Here is a 15,373-nt window from a genome sequence, read left to right on the forward strand (position 1 = left end):
GGTAACATTTACCTGGGAGAGATGTTTTCTAGCTACGTTTGCGTACACAACTGCCGCTCCCATCCCGTCTCGAATGTGTCGGTGAAGGCGGATCTCCAGTCGAACAATAGCCGGGTCAGTCTGCCGATCCACGCGGACAAGACGGGTCCGGTAACGCTGAATCCAGAGGAAACCCTTGACGATGTCATCCACCATGAGGTGAAGGAAATCGGAACGCACATGTAAGCGAAACCCGGGACCGGATGGCCTACTGAGATCGTTGCGGTCGCTTTATGGCTTACTGAGATCGATTCTTTTCCACAGCCTGGTGTGCGAAGTATCCTACATGACTCCGGCGGGACTGGAGACTTCGTTTCGGAAGTTTTTCAAATTTCAAGTCGTCAAACCACTGGACGTAAAGACCAAGTTCTACAACGCCGAGACGGACGATGTGTATCTCGAGGCGCAGATACAGAACATCACTGTCGGACCGATCTGCCTGGAGAAGGTGGAGCTGGAAAGCTCGGAGCAGTACACGGTCACCTCACTCAACACACTGGCCACCGGTGAATCGGTGTTTTCGTCGAAAACGATGCTACAACCGCAGAATAGTTGCCAGTTTCTGTACTGCATACGGCCCATCCCGGAGGTTGCGCGCGATCCGAATGCTCTTAAGGCGGCCAATAACATCGGCAAGCTGGATATCGTGTGGAGGTCGAATTTGGGAGAACGAGGACGACTGCAGACCAGCCAGCTGCAGCGTTGCGTAAGATCATCCTGGATCGCCATATTTTGTGGAATTTCTTTCTAACTCCCACTTCCATCGAAACAGCCTCTGGAGTACAGTGATCTGCGGTTGCTTGTGATCGAAGCAAAAAGCACAGTTCGTATCGGGGAAGGATTCAGCTTCCGTTGCCGGGTGACGAACACGAGCGAACGTTCGATGGATCTGCTGATGGGGCTAAACACGAAGGCTAAGCCAGGATGTGGATACACCGGTGTGACCGAGTTCGCACTGGGGCCACTAGAACCGGGACAGATGAAAGAGTTTCCCCTTACCGTTTGCCCGGTGCGGTTGGGTCTGATTGTCATTTCGAACCTACAGCTAACGGATCTGTTCACGAAGCGCAAGTACGAGTTCGATAACTTCCTGGAAGTGTTCGTCGTGGAGGAAGACTACCGAGAAGAGGAGTTCCACGTGGACAAGTACGTACGCTACAGCATTCCGGCGACCGTCTAGCGCTTCAGTCACCCATTCCCCGTAAGCTCATCAACACGATTATGATGGAATTTGTTTATTTATTAAATCCTAATAAATCAGTTGTTTTGTGAGCATGAGATTTGCTGTCTTTTTTTTCTTCTTCTGATGTTCCACAAAGTTCCAGGGAAGCAAACAGGGAGTGAGACGAATCCGGTAGTCCAGAGGAGGAGGAGGACGAGTAGGGGCGTTTCATTTACCCATACGCTGGATGGACCATTCCTGCTGACACAGCGGGCACCGATTGTTTTGCTTAATCCACAGCGACATACAGCAATGGTGGAACGAGTGGTTGCATTCACCCCACACTACCACACAGTCCTGGCGGCCGAGTGTGTCCTTTTTACTTTCCGCCTGACACCGCAAACAGGCATCTGTGAATGGAGCCAGGAGCAGCAGAACAGGGTGAGCGAACGATTTAGCGAAATAAAACGTAATACTAAGAAATAAAGTAAGAAGAAACATATTTCTTTAAATGTTCATAAGAGGCATTAGTGCCATATGAAGTGATAAAGTGAAGAATTATGGTTTTAGTACTCTTTTTATTAGATTTTTGAATGAAATCACGTTTAAGGTGAAACAAATTATGTAGAAAGTACAATAATATTCTTGATAGTCCCTAAACAAAAGTCTACTATGATTAAAAACATTATTGTTCTCTACTATTTCCTTCGAATAGTATCATATTCTGAGTTGCTGATAACAATCTGCGCTACTTTTATCAAACGAGTACAAATATCATGAATCGCCAGGTGGTTGATTCGATAAGAGCACATCACATAACGTTATCGAAAATAGGAGAAACTCGCTGCTCAATTAGAAACTCCCCCCTTATCGTAGTAACCGATAACGTGATACACAATTTAGTGAGCATGATTGATATGACCCTGACTTTGATGCTTCTAATGGGGTGATTCACAAAAATGATTCATGAATGAAATGAACATCTCAACATCTTTCATTCACAGTTCAAAGTACGCACAGCATAAAAGATTGCACAACATGAATTTCATCATCCTCGTGCAACATTCAATACCCTTTGGTCAGTTGTAGTGCCTTGTATGTGTTTCTGTTCGAAATGGTTCCTACCAGCGAATGAACCAGAAATGCATGATGCAAAAGCGAACCCAAAAAAAAGGGGCAATCGACAATGATCTTTACCTCATCGAGTCGTGGTTTTGCATCACCTGTGCATCAGGTTTATTTCTGGATCACGCAGATCGCGTGATGCAAGCTGTGAGGATCGCAAGAACATGCCTTATCGCTCTTGCTCTGCTAATGGCTGTTCGTTTTGTTTAACTGACCAACTCATCAGTAGCGTAAATAGTCCTCGGACATTCTTCTATAGTCCCAAACGAGAGACGAAAACTCATTCATTGAAGCAGACTCATTCATTCGAAAGCGTGGGTCCGGATTGGTGCTGCTGGTAATGACGTAGGTTTACCTTGCGTGGATATGACGCAAAACGAACCGAGGGTGGCGTGTGCCGCTCATGTCCATTCGTTCCAAGCCCTTCTGCCATTTATAAAATGTTACGATTTTTAGTAATGGTTTAGAATTAACTTTTTAGAGTTGTAGATAAAATTAAGAAAGGAAAATTCCACAAAAATATATTGTTACACATTTGAATCAACGCGGATCTTCTCGATCATCCGGTATCTATCTCGTTACAGGAATCGATCACGACAATCATTCTGGATTTTCCGTGAGGAATCGTGCTGATCATTTCCGGAATTGTGGACAGATTTTGCAATACAAAGTAACAACACCCTTTATTACTCATCATCCATTCTACTTAGTGAGGTTTTTCTGGCGCCACCACCAATTACTTACAGCTACTTTTAGCTACAAATGCGATTTCATTAATTTAAAAAATCGATTCACTATTGATCACATTTCGCTGCTATTTATCCTAGCGTGCGTCTCCACCTTCGTTGCCGTTGCCCAGCACAAACGTCTGGCGTGTCGACGTGCCACCGGCAACGAACGCTGCTAAAAACCGCAGCGTTCAATCGCGGTTCCTTCGATTCGAATGACGCTGTTCCTTCAATTCAACCAATTGACGAACGGGGGCACGGCTCTCTGGCGTCTGTGCCGTCGCGGCGCGTTCGTTCACAGCTGCTGCTGCTGCTGCTGCTGCTGCTGCTGCGGCCGATAGACAACATTCAAAATGTGCGAAAGGTCCGCGGTGTGATTTGGAGGCCGGTCAGACCGTGAGGCAAAGTGGCGTGGCGACAATCAGAAAATTGATATCATGTACGATCGATACATATATCGGCAATGATAAAGAAAAAATGGCAGCTTGAGCCTTGCCAACGGCGCCAAGTGTTGGTGAAACATCCGGTGCCTGGTTATTGTCGACGCAGACGCCCAACAAATCAATTGTCATCAATGCTATGACGCGTAAATGCCGAGTCAAATCAGGGGTCTGCAGGTGGCGTCAGCGACAATTTAGCCCGTTAGCCAGCCCCAGCCCGTCGTGGCACTTTTTAGGTTTATTTGCGTGGAAGGAATTGATTGCCGTTCAACCCGTTTGTTGGTCCGATTGTTTGGCACTTTGCTTTGGAGGTTGTAGAATGGATTGGAGGTCAAAGAAGGCTGGCGAGTCTAACGGTCTAGGCAGCACACTGCACACTGCACGAAGGATAGTATATTAATAAAGTAGTCCGTTGCCCGTGCGACGTTGATAAATGATTTGTGTAGTCTTTGCAAGAATAGATTTGTCTGCAGCACGATCGAAGTGGGCTTGCTAAATTTGGATAAAAGATTAAAAAAATAAAATAAATCTAAACAATCAAAATAGAGATGATACAAAGACACGAGGACACATGTGTTTAGGGGCGTTGGACAAGCCACTACAAACTAAAGCTGAGCAAATGCTGTCTTTCTATTTTTACGGAGCTTCCCGTCAAATCCGAACAACATGTTTCAGGGTCACTCTCCTATGTATCCGGTTCACAGGGGTTCGAAGGCTCACCACTTCCTAACAACAAAACATTCGCCTGACGGAGTGACCAACGGTTCGGAATCCATACGATGATGAGGTTGAAGGTGAACGCGAAACGCGGAGAGATCAACAGTTTTTTTTCTTCTGTGGCTTCCCCTTTTAAAATTGCAACCAAAATAACAAACGCACCCCGGGCCGGGGGTCACGTGGAGTTCGATCGTAGCAAAATCCGTTACACATCACCCGCTCGTGCCATGTGAGTCATGGCTCTTACCCTTCCCCTTCGACCAAGGACATTTCCGTATGCCACAGGTTGCGCCGAAAAAATATGAGAGAAACAGTACGCTGGACCAACAATTGCGGGCAAATACTGCGCAAAATATGCTGCTAGGTGTGCAATTAGATCGTGTGATAGTCCCCGGGACCAGAAGCCCCCGTGGTATTGGAAGATTGAGCAGGAGCATCGTGCCAATCTCCGTGAAAAAAAAAGGTTGAACGTACGAAAACAACTCTTAATTGCACACCGATCGATCGGCCGATCGAGTGATCCGATGATGGTGGTCGCGCACTGGCCAGTAGCTAAGGTATAGCGATCGAGTGAATCGGTGTTAGTGGAATTAGTATCGGCCACTACACTTCCTGGGTGGGGAGGAGACCAGGCCACTGGCCTCCGCACACGTTTTGCACTGCGGTGCGCTAGCCGGGTGTTGCGAGTGCTTCATTATTGGTTTCATTTCGCGCCAATGCGCAACCAATTCACGCACCGCCATTACTGCGCATCCACTACAATCGCGGAGCGAGCGCGATCGCCGGAAGATCAAACATAAATCTCGAGCTCATGATAAACAGCGAAGGAGGTGAGGGGGTGGTGTGAGAATTTTCCTTTAGTGACGTGTTTTCTGATCTCGCTTTTCCAACCCACTAAAAACACACAAAACAAATCCTTGCCCACGGACACTTGGCCGCTCGGAGCATCGTGTCGTGGTGGCACGATTGACGTCGTTGCCCCATCGTTGGGATTCATTCCGATCCTCTGAGTCTGTCTCTGCGGTTGTCAGTGATTGGAATGGCGCCGGTCTGGTGATGGGCACTGGTGGCAGGACCATGGCAGTTAGCTGCTGGTAACAAGCAGGTTGTTGTATAAGATAAAACACGTGTCACGTGTACCGCTGAGGGGGGAGTCTGGTAGAGCCGCGGTAGCGCGCAGTATGGCCATATACTAACGGGCGAGGACAGACAACACGAGCAGACACTAAAACCATGATGGTGGTGGCCGCTGATGGTGGCCACCGATACTGCGCTATGCGTGGTTCGAATGGCCATGGTCATGGCCAGTCATTGCGCTGTTGGTTCTCGTGTGTGTTGGTGGTGATCGTGCTTACTATATCGCACCGTAGATCATCCTACCTCAGAGACAGACACACCCTTTCAGAGTAGCGCAGCAGCGAGTATACTGTACATGAAGAGAGGTTTTTTTATGATCAAACTAGTGTTCCCGGTAAACTTCGTTCTTTCGACTCTTGAGGCCTATATTTCAGATGTTGGATGTATAGTTTTTATGGCAACATAAACATGGAAACGGTTTTTACTGTACTGATGCTTCCAATGATACTGATGACCAACATCCATTAATTGCCATCACAATGGGGGAGTTTTGAAAAGAAATTTGAGCAATGTTACCACACCTCATCCATCTTCCCTTTTTCAACACACGACATTTCATTGTAGGGGATCGTAGAACCATATAGCAATTCACAGTGTGAATGAACCACAGGAGGATTCGCATTAGTTCCACATATACGATCCTGATCTCGATTGCATTGCTGCTTTCGTCTTTCGCTATCATAAATCCTTTTTCGTTGTTCTTGAGATTCTGATTTTGATTTTCAGACATCAACGCAATTAAAGCTGAGAACATGATCCCGTTGCTCAGAGGTCTGGTTTCCACGTATTAGTGAGAGTCTTTTTGAATTTCGACTGCGCACTCCTTTACAAGATGAAATAGTTCACAATAATTACCATACTTAAACCACTTGACAAATTTGGTTGGTTTGCTCAATCCAATTGCTCTTTGGTGTGACGGAAGGAAAAAAATAAAAACGAATTTTGTGATCATTGTAGAAAGTACCACAGTAGACGACGATGATCAAATTAGAGCAAGAATATCGAATTCAACGCAGTGGGCATTGGAGCTGAAAGGTTGCCAACCAATGTTCCGGTGGAAATCCGGTGCAAAATTGAGTTCCAATTTGCCGTGAAAGGACAGATCTCAAAACTTACTCAAATTTTTAAACGTATAAACATAACGCAGAGCAAGACGAATTAATTGGGCCAAGAATGAGTGAAATCGGCACATCCGTTCTCATGTTATGGGCGTTCGAAAGTACGAATCATGATTTTTATATACATAGATGAAATGGAAAGGCTAGATGGAAGGAAAGCTAAATGCGGAGAAGATGATTGCATCTCGCATTTGCATCTTCATTTACATTCCCTTGCGCTGGAGTACAGAACCGTGCCCCAGATCGGTAGTACCCAGATGGTAAACAATTTGAATCGCCGGTTAGCACGCCGGTTGGACACGGATCGCAGCGAAACCGAAAGGAAGCGTCGTCAAGAATGTCAACGACGCTACTACGACGCTTGTTACATGAGCGCTTTACGACGCAACATCGTATAAATAGCCAATAGATCAGCGGGATGCGATTTTGCGACGCGCAGATGACAACCATCATGAGATGGCCCCAGGGGAAGCATGAAGCATGTGGCCGCACGCCCCATTCCTAGGCCGCGCGTAGTAGTAGTACGCGATTTTGTGAGGACGAGTGCGCGATTCGCGACGAAATATTATTTTTGGCCGAACCATGTTTTCTGGCCGGTGGTGGATGGTGGTGAAGGTGGTCGCGGTGGTGGCCTTGGCGTCGATTTGATGTTTCTCATTCAAAACAACAAATTTGCCACTTTTATCTTCATTTTTTCGTTTTGCAAATACCGGTAGATATTACATAAAGGTGCGCAGTAGAGTAAGGACTCGAATTAGTGTGGTGCGATTCGATAATCGGGATCGGGATATGGAAAGTAATGTGACGTTAATGATGGAACACTAATAAATCTGCATTAATATCAAAAAGATCACCAAAAAGAAACAACAAATTTAGTAACTGTCTTCGGCATCTGATATCCACCAAACTGATCAAATTGTTTGATTTCGCTGCTTTTTCTAAAATAAGCTAAAGGTAAACTCCTAGCGTTCTTCCGTCAAACACTGATGCATATCCTCTACCCAGCAGCTGACGTACATTACGAGTTATCCGGCCAGCCAGCCCGGGGGCGAATTAATGCTTCAATGTTAAATGAATGTCACGATCGCAACCGACAGCCACGCTTGGTCTTCGCTTTCAATTTATGAGCACACAATCTTCCGACATCTTCTGCACGTTTGCACACCGCAAGTCCTTTGCTTAGTGACGGTTTGCGGAGGCTGCCATAAGCCCTCTTCTGTGTTGTCCTCGATCGAATGCGAATTTTTGGGTAGCGGGAGGAGCTTGTCAATGATGCAAGCGATGAATAATTTACCAATTGACAAAATTAAGCATGGGACACCATGGGACACCATGGGATTCCGGGGACGCTCCTGGCGATGACGATCCGGTGGCCCGGAACGAAAAAGCCGCTTCCAGCCAAAGCAAACACAAGATCGCGGTGCCGGTGCCAGTGCCGTGACGCGAGTCACGTAGCAAGCAATTAATGAGTGGCGAATGCGAATGGGTCACAACCTAGGGGTTTGCTCCCTCGTTTTTATCATGACGAATTACTTAAGTCACTGCACATCCGCCTTTTGCAGCATCCCTCGCCAGATCGCCTTAGATTGTCTTTATAATTGGCTGCAATTAGAGAACGAATCGGATCGGATTTCAATGTCGAAAACGGTTGGCACGAAAACTCGACCTCGAGCATGGAGATTAAGATACAACGCAAAAAAGATCGGAGGATCACATTGCGCGGTTCCAACATTCGCATCCCACTGTCCTGCAGTAGCGGGCAGCCACTTTCCGTTTCCTTTCGTTACCATTTTACCATTGCTTCCACCAATTGTGAACTCACAGCTACAGATTGATTATTTTTTATTGCTTCAGCCTTGAGCAATCGAAGTACGATGCCAAGCAGAGATCAAACGGTGCCAAAGTCCAAAAGTCGGCGGCATGTTGGGGCGAGCTGGCGCCACCACGAAAGCGATCGATGACGTTTTGGGCTCTCGCTTCAGCCGTTCGATCATTTAAATTGACGAATGCAACCGGGGGCGTAGACTGGAGCGTAGTTAAATTCAATCGATTCCATTCAGGGGAGTTGGTTGGTCGGATGGGCATCCTAGGAGCGCATTTGCTTCGACGTCATCACTATGGCGACGTCATTGACGTTGGCGCAGAAGTACGAGCCTCTCTGTTACAAATGACAGCTTGCAGTCAAATCAATTGATCTGTACCGGCATACCGGTGGTGTGATCGGATGCTGTCGTGCGACAGAGGACATGTTCCGCTGGTTCGAACTACACTCAAAGGGATGGTAGGAATTAGCATCCGGACGCCAATCTGGCGCACGAAGAAGCGAGCCTCGCCTACTTCGATCTACAACACCCTTCTTTGACAACTTGGATCGAATCAGATCGCAAGAGTGAAAATGACCGTGGATTAGCTTTAATTAGTGAACGTTCGTCAAAAAAAAAAAAGCTGATCGATAGCTATGCCTTGTTCTATCGGGACCGGACAAAACAGAAAACCTGTTACAAAATCAGAAGGTGACTTGAGTTGATGCATTTCACAACCTTACGGTGGACTTTCGACAGAATCACGGTAACGGAGACGCGGCACACTATGACTCAGAGCATCACCAGTGCACCAGCGACAGAGCGGGTGTGGCATTCGAAGATAGACACACCCGCCGTTCGATTCAACAGCGATCGAAGATAATATCGACGAGCCGTACCGCCGTACCGGTAGAAAATAGATTAACCTTCCCTACCCTTGCCGGGCAACGTCACTTGGTAGCTGGTGCTGGGAGGCAAGAATTTACGACAGGTGCTCGCTGCTGCCATGCCCATCTCCAACCCACCAAAGTTGGTATCCATTTTTAGCCGCTCACAAATCATGTGAGAGAAATGGTGACGTAGACCCGTCATCGGTGGACTGTGGCCGCCGTCGCGACCGCCGGACCCGGTTCAAGGAAAGCGGTTCCCGGCTATTCTGTCTCGTGTAGCTCCCCCGTGCGCTTCGTCATTACCAAGCGAAACTGTGGCACGTGAAAGCAGGCTATCAAAAATTGGCATTCGTTTGTTTGCTTTTTTTTGAAGCGGATTGCTTCTCACAAAAAATGGCACCACCATGGCGTGAAGGTCCAGTTTGCAGTTTTGATCGCAGATTCCACACATGGCCACTAATTGGCAAGTGTCAGCCGGCGAGTGGTGGTATGATCTAACTGTGCGGTTAAATCATTTTCATCACGCACCACGGTGAGCGATAAACCTTGCTGCCGCCACACGCGACACAAATGTGCGGCAAAAGGCATGATTTGGCGATAAATGCCGGGTGTTTGTTGGCGTTTTTTTTTATTTGTGCGATGTCACACAGGCAATTATCATTGAACGGGGCCATGGGTCAACGTGACACACCCATTTTTGCACACCGAGTATTCCGCGTGCGACTTAAATTCCACCGGCCGGCCGGCCGGTCTTTTTTGATGGATTCAATTTTAAGCTTAGTGCTTACTGCTTCGGATCTCGGTGGTTGATAAACGGGGAACTCAACACCGTAGCAATCCGTGGTAATAAATGATATCAAATCAAACTGACGGGATATCTGTGTGATAAATCGAAGGCTTTTATCTATATGAAGATAGCTCTCATTACACGGTGCCAGAATGGCAGAAATGAAATGGCCATTTTGGTTCATGTTTTAGACCTGTTTTCCCGTCTAGACGATGTCAACGATGTGACAGTTGCGTGCTGATGAGTATGAATATTGCATTACATCATACTGTGATGTCTACCACCTTTCAATTAAACGATAACCAGTAAATCAACATTCGATTACAATGGCACGTGCCCACACAAGTTAATGGCACGCTATTCGATGATTTGCCGACGATAATCATTAATTTAAATATTCATCACTCACTGGCGCCCCAGACAAGTTGATCGGACAGAGTGAGATCGTGCGAAGTGCCACAAATTCAACACTTTTCCTAACCATACAGAACAGTGAGCCGTTTGACGAAGAATGGCACATTTGTAGCCACGCCGTTGCTACGCAACATCAAGCAATGGCTTACTCGATCGTCACGTTTCGGGCGAACCGAAAAACTGCACGTCAGTGACACACCCCCCAACAAAAAAAAGACAAACGTTCTTATGCAAGTGGCCAGCCACACGCGCAGTCGCGAGTTGGTTGACTTTGTGCCAATGTCAGTTTCATTAAATTGTCCCGCAAGTTCTTCCTCCCACACCCGGCACCGGTCAGAGCCACCGTCCGTTTTTTCGGCACGCTGATAAACAATTAACCAACTGGCATCGAGCACAGAGGACTTCGGACGGACCTTGTGTGCCTCCGTGTGCTCGATGAGGCGTGTGATCCTCGTGGATGGTACCGGGAATGAATTTTTATTACCCTTTCGGTGCAATTTGTCTGAGACCAGTCAGCGCAATAATAAAACTAAAAATGAAAGTAAAGTTCTATCCTCGCACTTTATTCATGAGGTTGAAATTCATAGCACAACAAAGAGTGAAGCATTAAAATGGACTTTAGAGAGTAGCACACTCTCTGCGCGGTTTGTAATTACTTTTCTCATCAGACAAATATGCAAAAACGCACGAAGCATTCTTAGGGGTGGCCTTTATCCACCACCGAAGAGCGAACTAATTTCATGCACCGCTAGTAAGGTGTCTGGAGGTGATAACTGGTTGTGCGGAAACTTTCCAGTAACCGTACCGTGCACGTCCCGGGAGAAAAAAAAACGGGTTGCGCATTGCGCGGTGGCGGTCGGAAGAATGCTCACTACTAAGAAACGCAAGCGCCCGCCAGCGGAATAAGCACGTGCGCACCGGATCCCTTAGCTTGCAAGATAAGTGTTATTACGTCAAGGCATCAGGTATCTCTCGTCGGCAGGGTGCTGCAGCCAGACTTTAATTGACTAATCCACACACAGAGCATGGTGACGAGGTGGTGGTGACGGGGCAATTCTGTCTGACGAACTATAAATAGCAACTTTGTCTAAGTGCTGCTCTCGACCAGATTCCAGAGTCTCGGAACACTCCCGATCGGACGCAAATCACGCCATCTCGTAATGTAAATGAAGCTGCTGCTGCTGCTGCTGCTGCTGCTTCGGTGTCTAGACTGTAACGCAGGGATCGTACGATCGACGCATTCCGGTCGACGATCACGATTCGATCTTGTAGCTGGTGCCGAGTCTCGTGTCGAAAAGCTACTCGTACAGCACGTGCAGTGAAGCGCTAGACAGCGACGATCACTGAGACGATCCCCCCGTCTCCATCGGCCAGGAAGTGATTGGTTGCGATCGCGAATCAAAACTTCCAAAGCGCAAGACTGAATGCTGACTCAAAACCCAAGACGGGGTGTGATCGAGCCCACTCAGGTGCACGGAAACACTGCTTGGAGAAGAGGTGGGAGTGGTTTTTGTCGCAAAATCGGGACCTTGAAACTAGAAAGTAAAAAGAAACCACCATCCACCAAGACAGTGTTAGTGGCATCGTATGAATCGAACCTTCGAGTACTATCGCTGGTTCAAAGTTTAATTCCTTCCGACAGAAGGCAGTAAATCAGTTTTAGGTTCGAGGTTTAAGTATTTTGGTACGGTTTGTCTATAAATCAATGTTGGATATCTCAATAAATAACAGATAGCATCTACTATTGTATATTACACTATGAAAGCATTGTTTCCTAGTAAGCTAATAGCTAAGAAATTATTAAAACAAACACTTATATAAGTTTAAATTAAATTAACATTAATTCTTTCTTTGTCATCTAGTAACATGTTCAGTGACTTCAGAACAAATGTCGAGGGTTCGTCGCTTGAGTCCTTTGATTATGTAAAAAGTTTCCTTATTGTCTGTACCTCAAGTCTAAGAACTCAGTATAAAATAATTAAAATTATATTTGGTAATCTGTGACTAGGCACATTTAGGAAATATACATAATATATTAAATTGCAACTTATTTCAATAAAAAACTGCTGACACTAGGAGTTGAAATCTTTCGTTTTACAAACCCAGCCAGTCAGTAAATTGGTGCGGTTCTCCCAAGACGGTGGAACCAATAAAGCTTTTAAGACCATACTTCCCCGTGCCGCGAGCCCCAATATTCGCGAATTTCGCCATGTTGCACGTGATTGCGATGCGATCGCACAATTGACAGCCGCCGAATTGGCGATGAAACGGTACGCAAAAGGCACACAGGCACACGCGGACTCTACACCATTTTGCGCCTCAAGTTAAGTGTTTTATTTACCAACAAGATGAATCGCCATTTTTTCTTGCAGCTACACAGATGACGGTGATGATGATGATTGACAGTCATGCGATGATCGTTCGCGTAAATTTGGAACAAACGATGCCCCCTGCGGCACTACAAGTTCCACATAAAGAATTGTCTGTTGGTGTGGTGAGGGTTTTCGCGGAAAAACTAATGACAGTTTGATTGCCATTGATCGTTGTGATGATGAGCGAATAAACAAGTAAACCAGTGAGAATCCCCACTATTAAAGGAACGAACCGTAACCTTGGTAAGTGGCCACCGGTGAAGCAAGAAGAAGTGAACCATCTCAGTACCATGACCTAAACCTAGCAGCAGCAGCTAGTCGGTCGTCGTTGGTTTACTACCGTAACAGTCTTGAGTTGACCTTGAGAACCGATTTCCCATTCCCGATCGTTCAGTCAGCATCATCGGTAACCGGTTCAACAGGAGTAAGGTGTTCGTCACCATCATATCTCAGCAACCCTACCACCTTTCATCCGCACAAACCCAAAACACAAACACATTTGCGTATCCTCCGTGTTCCCTCCCCCCCCCCCCCCCCACTCTCCGTCCAATGGTTGCCGATAAAACAGGTTACCCGCCCGTGTCCCCTCGAATCGTTTTGGGGCTCGTTCTGGAATGATGCAATAACGCAGACCGCTTTCGTGTCACCGCGGGCGGTAAGTTAACCGTTGCCAAGTGGCGCTTCTGCGTCAACTACGATTGCACGAGACCGCGACACACCCTTCTCGGAAATTGGTGGTATTTGTTTTTTCTTTCGCTGACGTTGACGATTCCCCCCTTTACGCCATTTTTGAGTGAGGATGACTAAACGTTTGCGGTCTGAATGGGGCAGGGGCATCTTCGGTTCCTGCAACATCATCGTCTGCTAGCGTCAGCAATTCCCGTCCAAATTCGCCAACCAGTCAGTCATCCCCTTCGACTACGTCATCAGCTTTACCACCACCACAAGCAGAGTCAAGGGATTTAGGGAGATTAGCAGCACTCTTAAAAAAAAGTTTGATGCATTTTCGGTCTCCTCAACTTTAGCATGAGCAAAAGTAGGGTGCGTTGGCGCCCCAAAACACTCACCCGAGAGAGCGAGAGAGAGCGAGAGAGACACGCTCGACGGTGGCGTTTGCGCAACGTGGAGCTGCTCGTGTGACGTTCCGGCTGATCTGGAACGTGACTTCAAAGCGATGCGTGTCGGTCGGTTGAAAAATGTAGTGTGAGGTGAGGCGGGGAAAAGGGGAACTGGGGACTAAGAGGTAGCGGTTGTGGGGCAAACAACGTCGTCGCTGATTCGCTTCTAGAGAGACGAGCCCCCAGAAGGCTCGCCGAGCATGCAGTACCCTTGAAAGGCGAGCACGTTCGCCAACACCGAGGGCAGTCACAGCGCCGCCGCGACGAGGCAGTCGGAACGAGTGGTGCGAGGAGGTTCAACGAGTTGGTTGGTGTGTTCGCGCGGTTTTTTTTTCTCGCTCGGGTTTTTGCACTGTATACACCGCGTAGAGAGGCGCACATAAGACCATCCGTAAGATGGTCGCGCATGTAGTGATGTTGGGGAGCAGCCAGTACGTTCGTACGAACAGCACCGTGGCTCACCTGCCCCAACGGTGTATCGGTGTTAGTTTGCACACCAATCCACCAGAGCAGCCAGAGCATTGCGTGTATGTGACACAGGGTCATTACGGTGATGGTGCACCATGTATCTATGTATATACCTGGACACCGATACGAAGCGAAGAACGCGAACAGCTCAGGTTGATCGTCACACCAAACAGCGGCGCTTAACCACCGCAGTGCGATCTTGACGGCCCTCTGCTAGCATCAATTAAGACGATATGACCGACATACCGGAAAGGGGAGGGCGAATAAATCTCTTGCGCGTTACCTTACTTCCTGAAGAATGTTCTCCAACACCAGGCTGTCAGCAACAGGAGATAAACAGTAGGGTCATAGGTCGTGCCTGACTCACGATCTCGTGCGTGCCATTTGCCCAAACTTCCGCCTTCATACACGTGACCCTTCCACTCTAGTATTGAGTTACTTGGCTAATCCTGAGGGCGAGCTGAGGGGCTACTTGTTGAGCCGCGAGATGCTCCGGATTGTTACCTTTATTGTTCTAATGATAAAGCCCCCGGCTGGCAAGAACTGCCTGGTTGGCTGTTTGCAGTGTGCGATTTGTCCGACACGTGCTTGTTTTCACTATGCCACTGGTTTTAAGAGCAGTCAAGACACGTCGTCGATTGTTTACATTCGGAACTGCGGGTACGGGGCTTCCTATTCTTCGCTTCGCTTGTTCCCGGTTTCTATTCGCCAGATATGGGCCGCGAGAGGACGCGTTAGTGTTGGGCAGATTTACTACCAATTAATACCTGATATCTGCTATTTGCTGTGCCCGCTATTAGCTCGGTCAATTGGTGATAAAGAATAACATGGGCACACACGGCTGGCGCCGCTTTGTGCCGTGTGACTTATCTGCCAATGTCAAGAGCAATCCAATGTCCAATTATTGGGGCTCCATGAGGATATGAGCAATAACTCGGGCACTGTTCAGGCGAAGAGCGCGTGCCAGCGACACGCAGTGGTCACACATAACGATGACTAGTCTTTAGTTCCAATAATTTTTGTTGCCAGATGCCTAAATTATCTGAAGTCGAACAT

The 15,373-nt window shown here is 47.4% G+C and overlaps 2 protein-coding genes across 3 annotated transcripts in view; one reads left to right on the plus strand and one right to left on the minus strand.

The window, feature by feature from the left end:
- LOC126576671 (probable trafficking protein particle complex subunit 13 homolog) overlaps positions 1–1,317 on the plus strand; it is a gene marked incomplete at its 5' end in the record, with an annotated part of 1,676 nt that extends 359 nt beyond the window's left edge. The window contains 3 exons of the mRNA XM_050237976.1: positions 1–221; positions 304–745; positions 812–1,317. The exon at positions 1–221 is cut by the window's left edge and continues 167 nt beyond it. Coding sequence (XP_050093933.1) covers positions 1–221; positions 304–745; positions 812–1,219 — 1,071 coding nt within the window. The remainder of the gene's footprint in view (positions 222–303; positions 746–811) is intronic.
- The window catches only part of LOC126578452 (RING-box protein 2), a 30,083-nt gene continuing 16,002 nt past the window's right edge, over positions 1,293–15,373 (minus strand). For both annotated transcript variants that reach the window (XM_050241032.1, XM_050241033.1), the window contains exon 3: positions 1,293–1,611. In XM_050241032.1, coding sequence (XP_050096989.1) covers positions 1,430–1,611 — 182 coding nt within the window. In that variant the 3' untranslated portion in view covers positions 1,293–1,429. The remainder of the gene's footprint in view (positions 1,612–15,373) is intronic.

Source organism: Anopheles aquasalis, chromosome 3 (genome assembly GCF_943734665.1).
Source record: "Anopheles aquasalis chromosome 3, idAnoAquaMG_Q_19, whole genome shotgun sequence".
NCBI lineage: Eukaryota > Metazoa > Arthropoda > Insecta > Diptera > Culicidae > Anopheles > Anopheles aquasalis.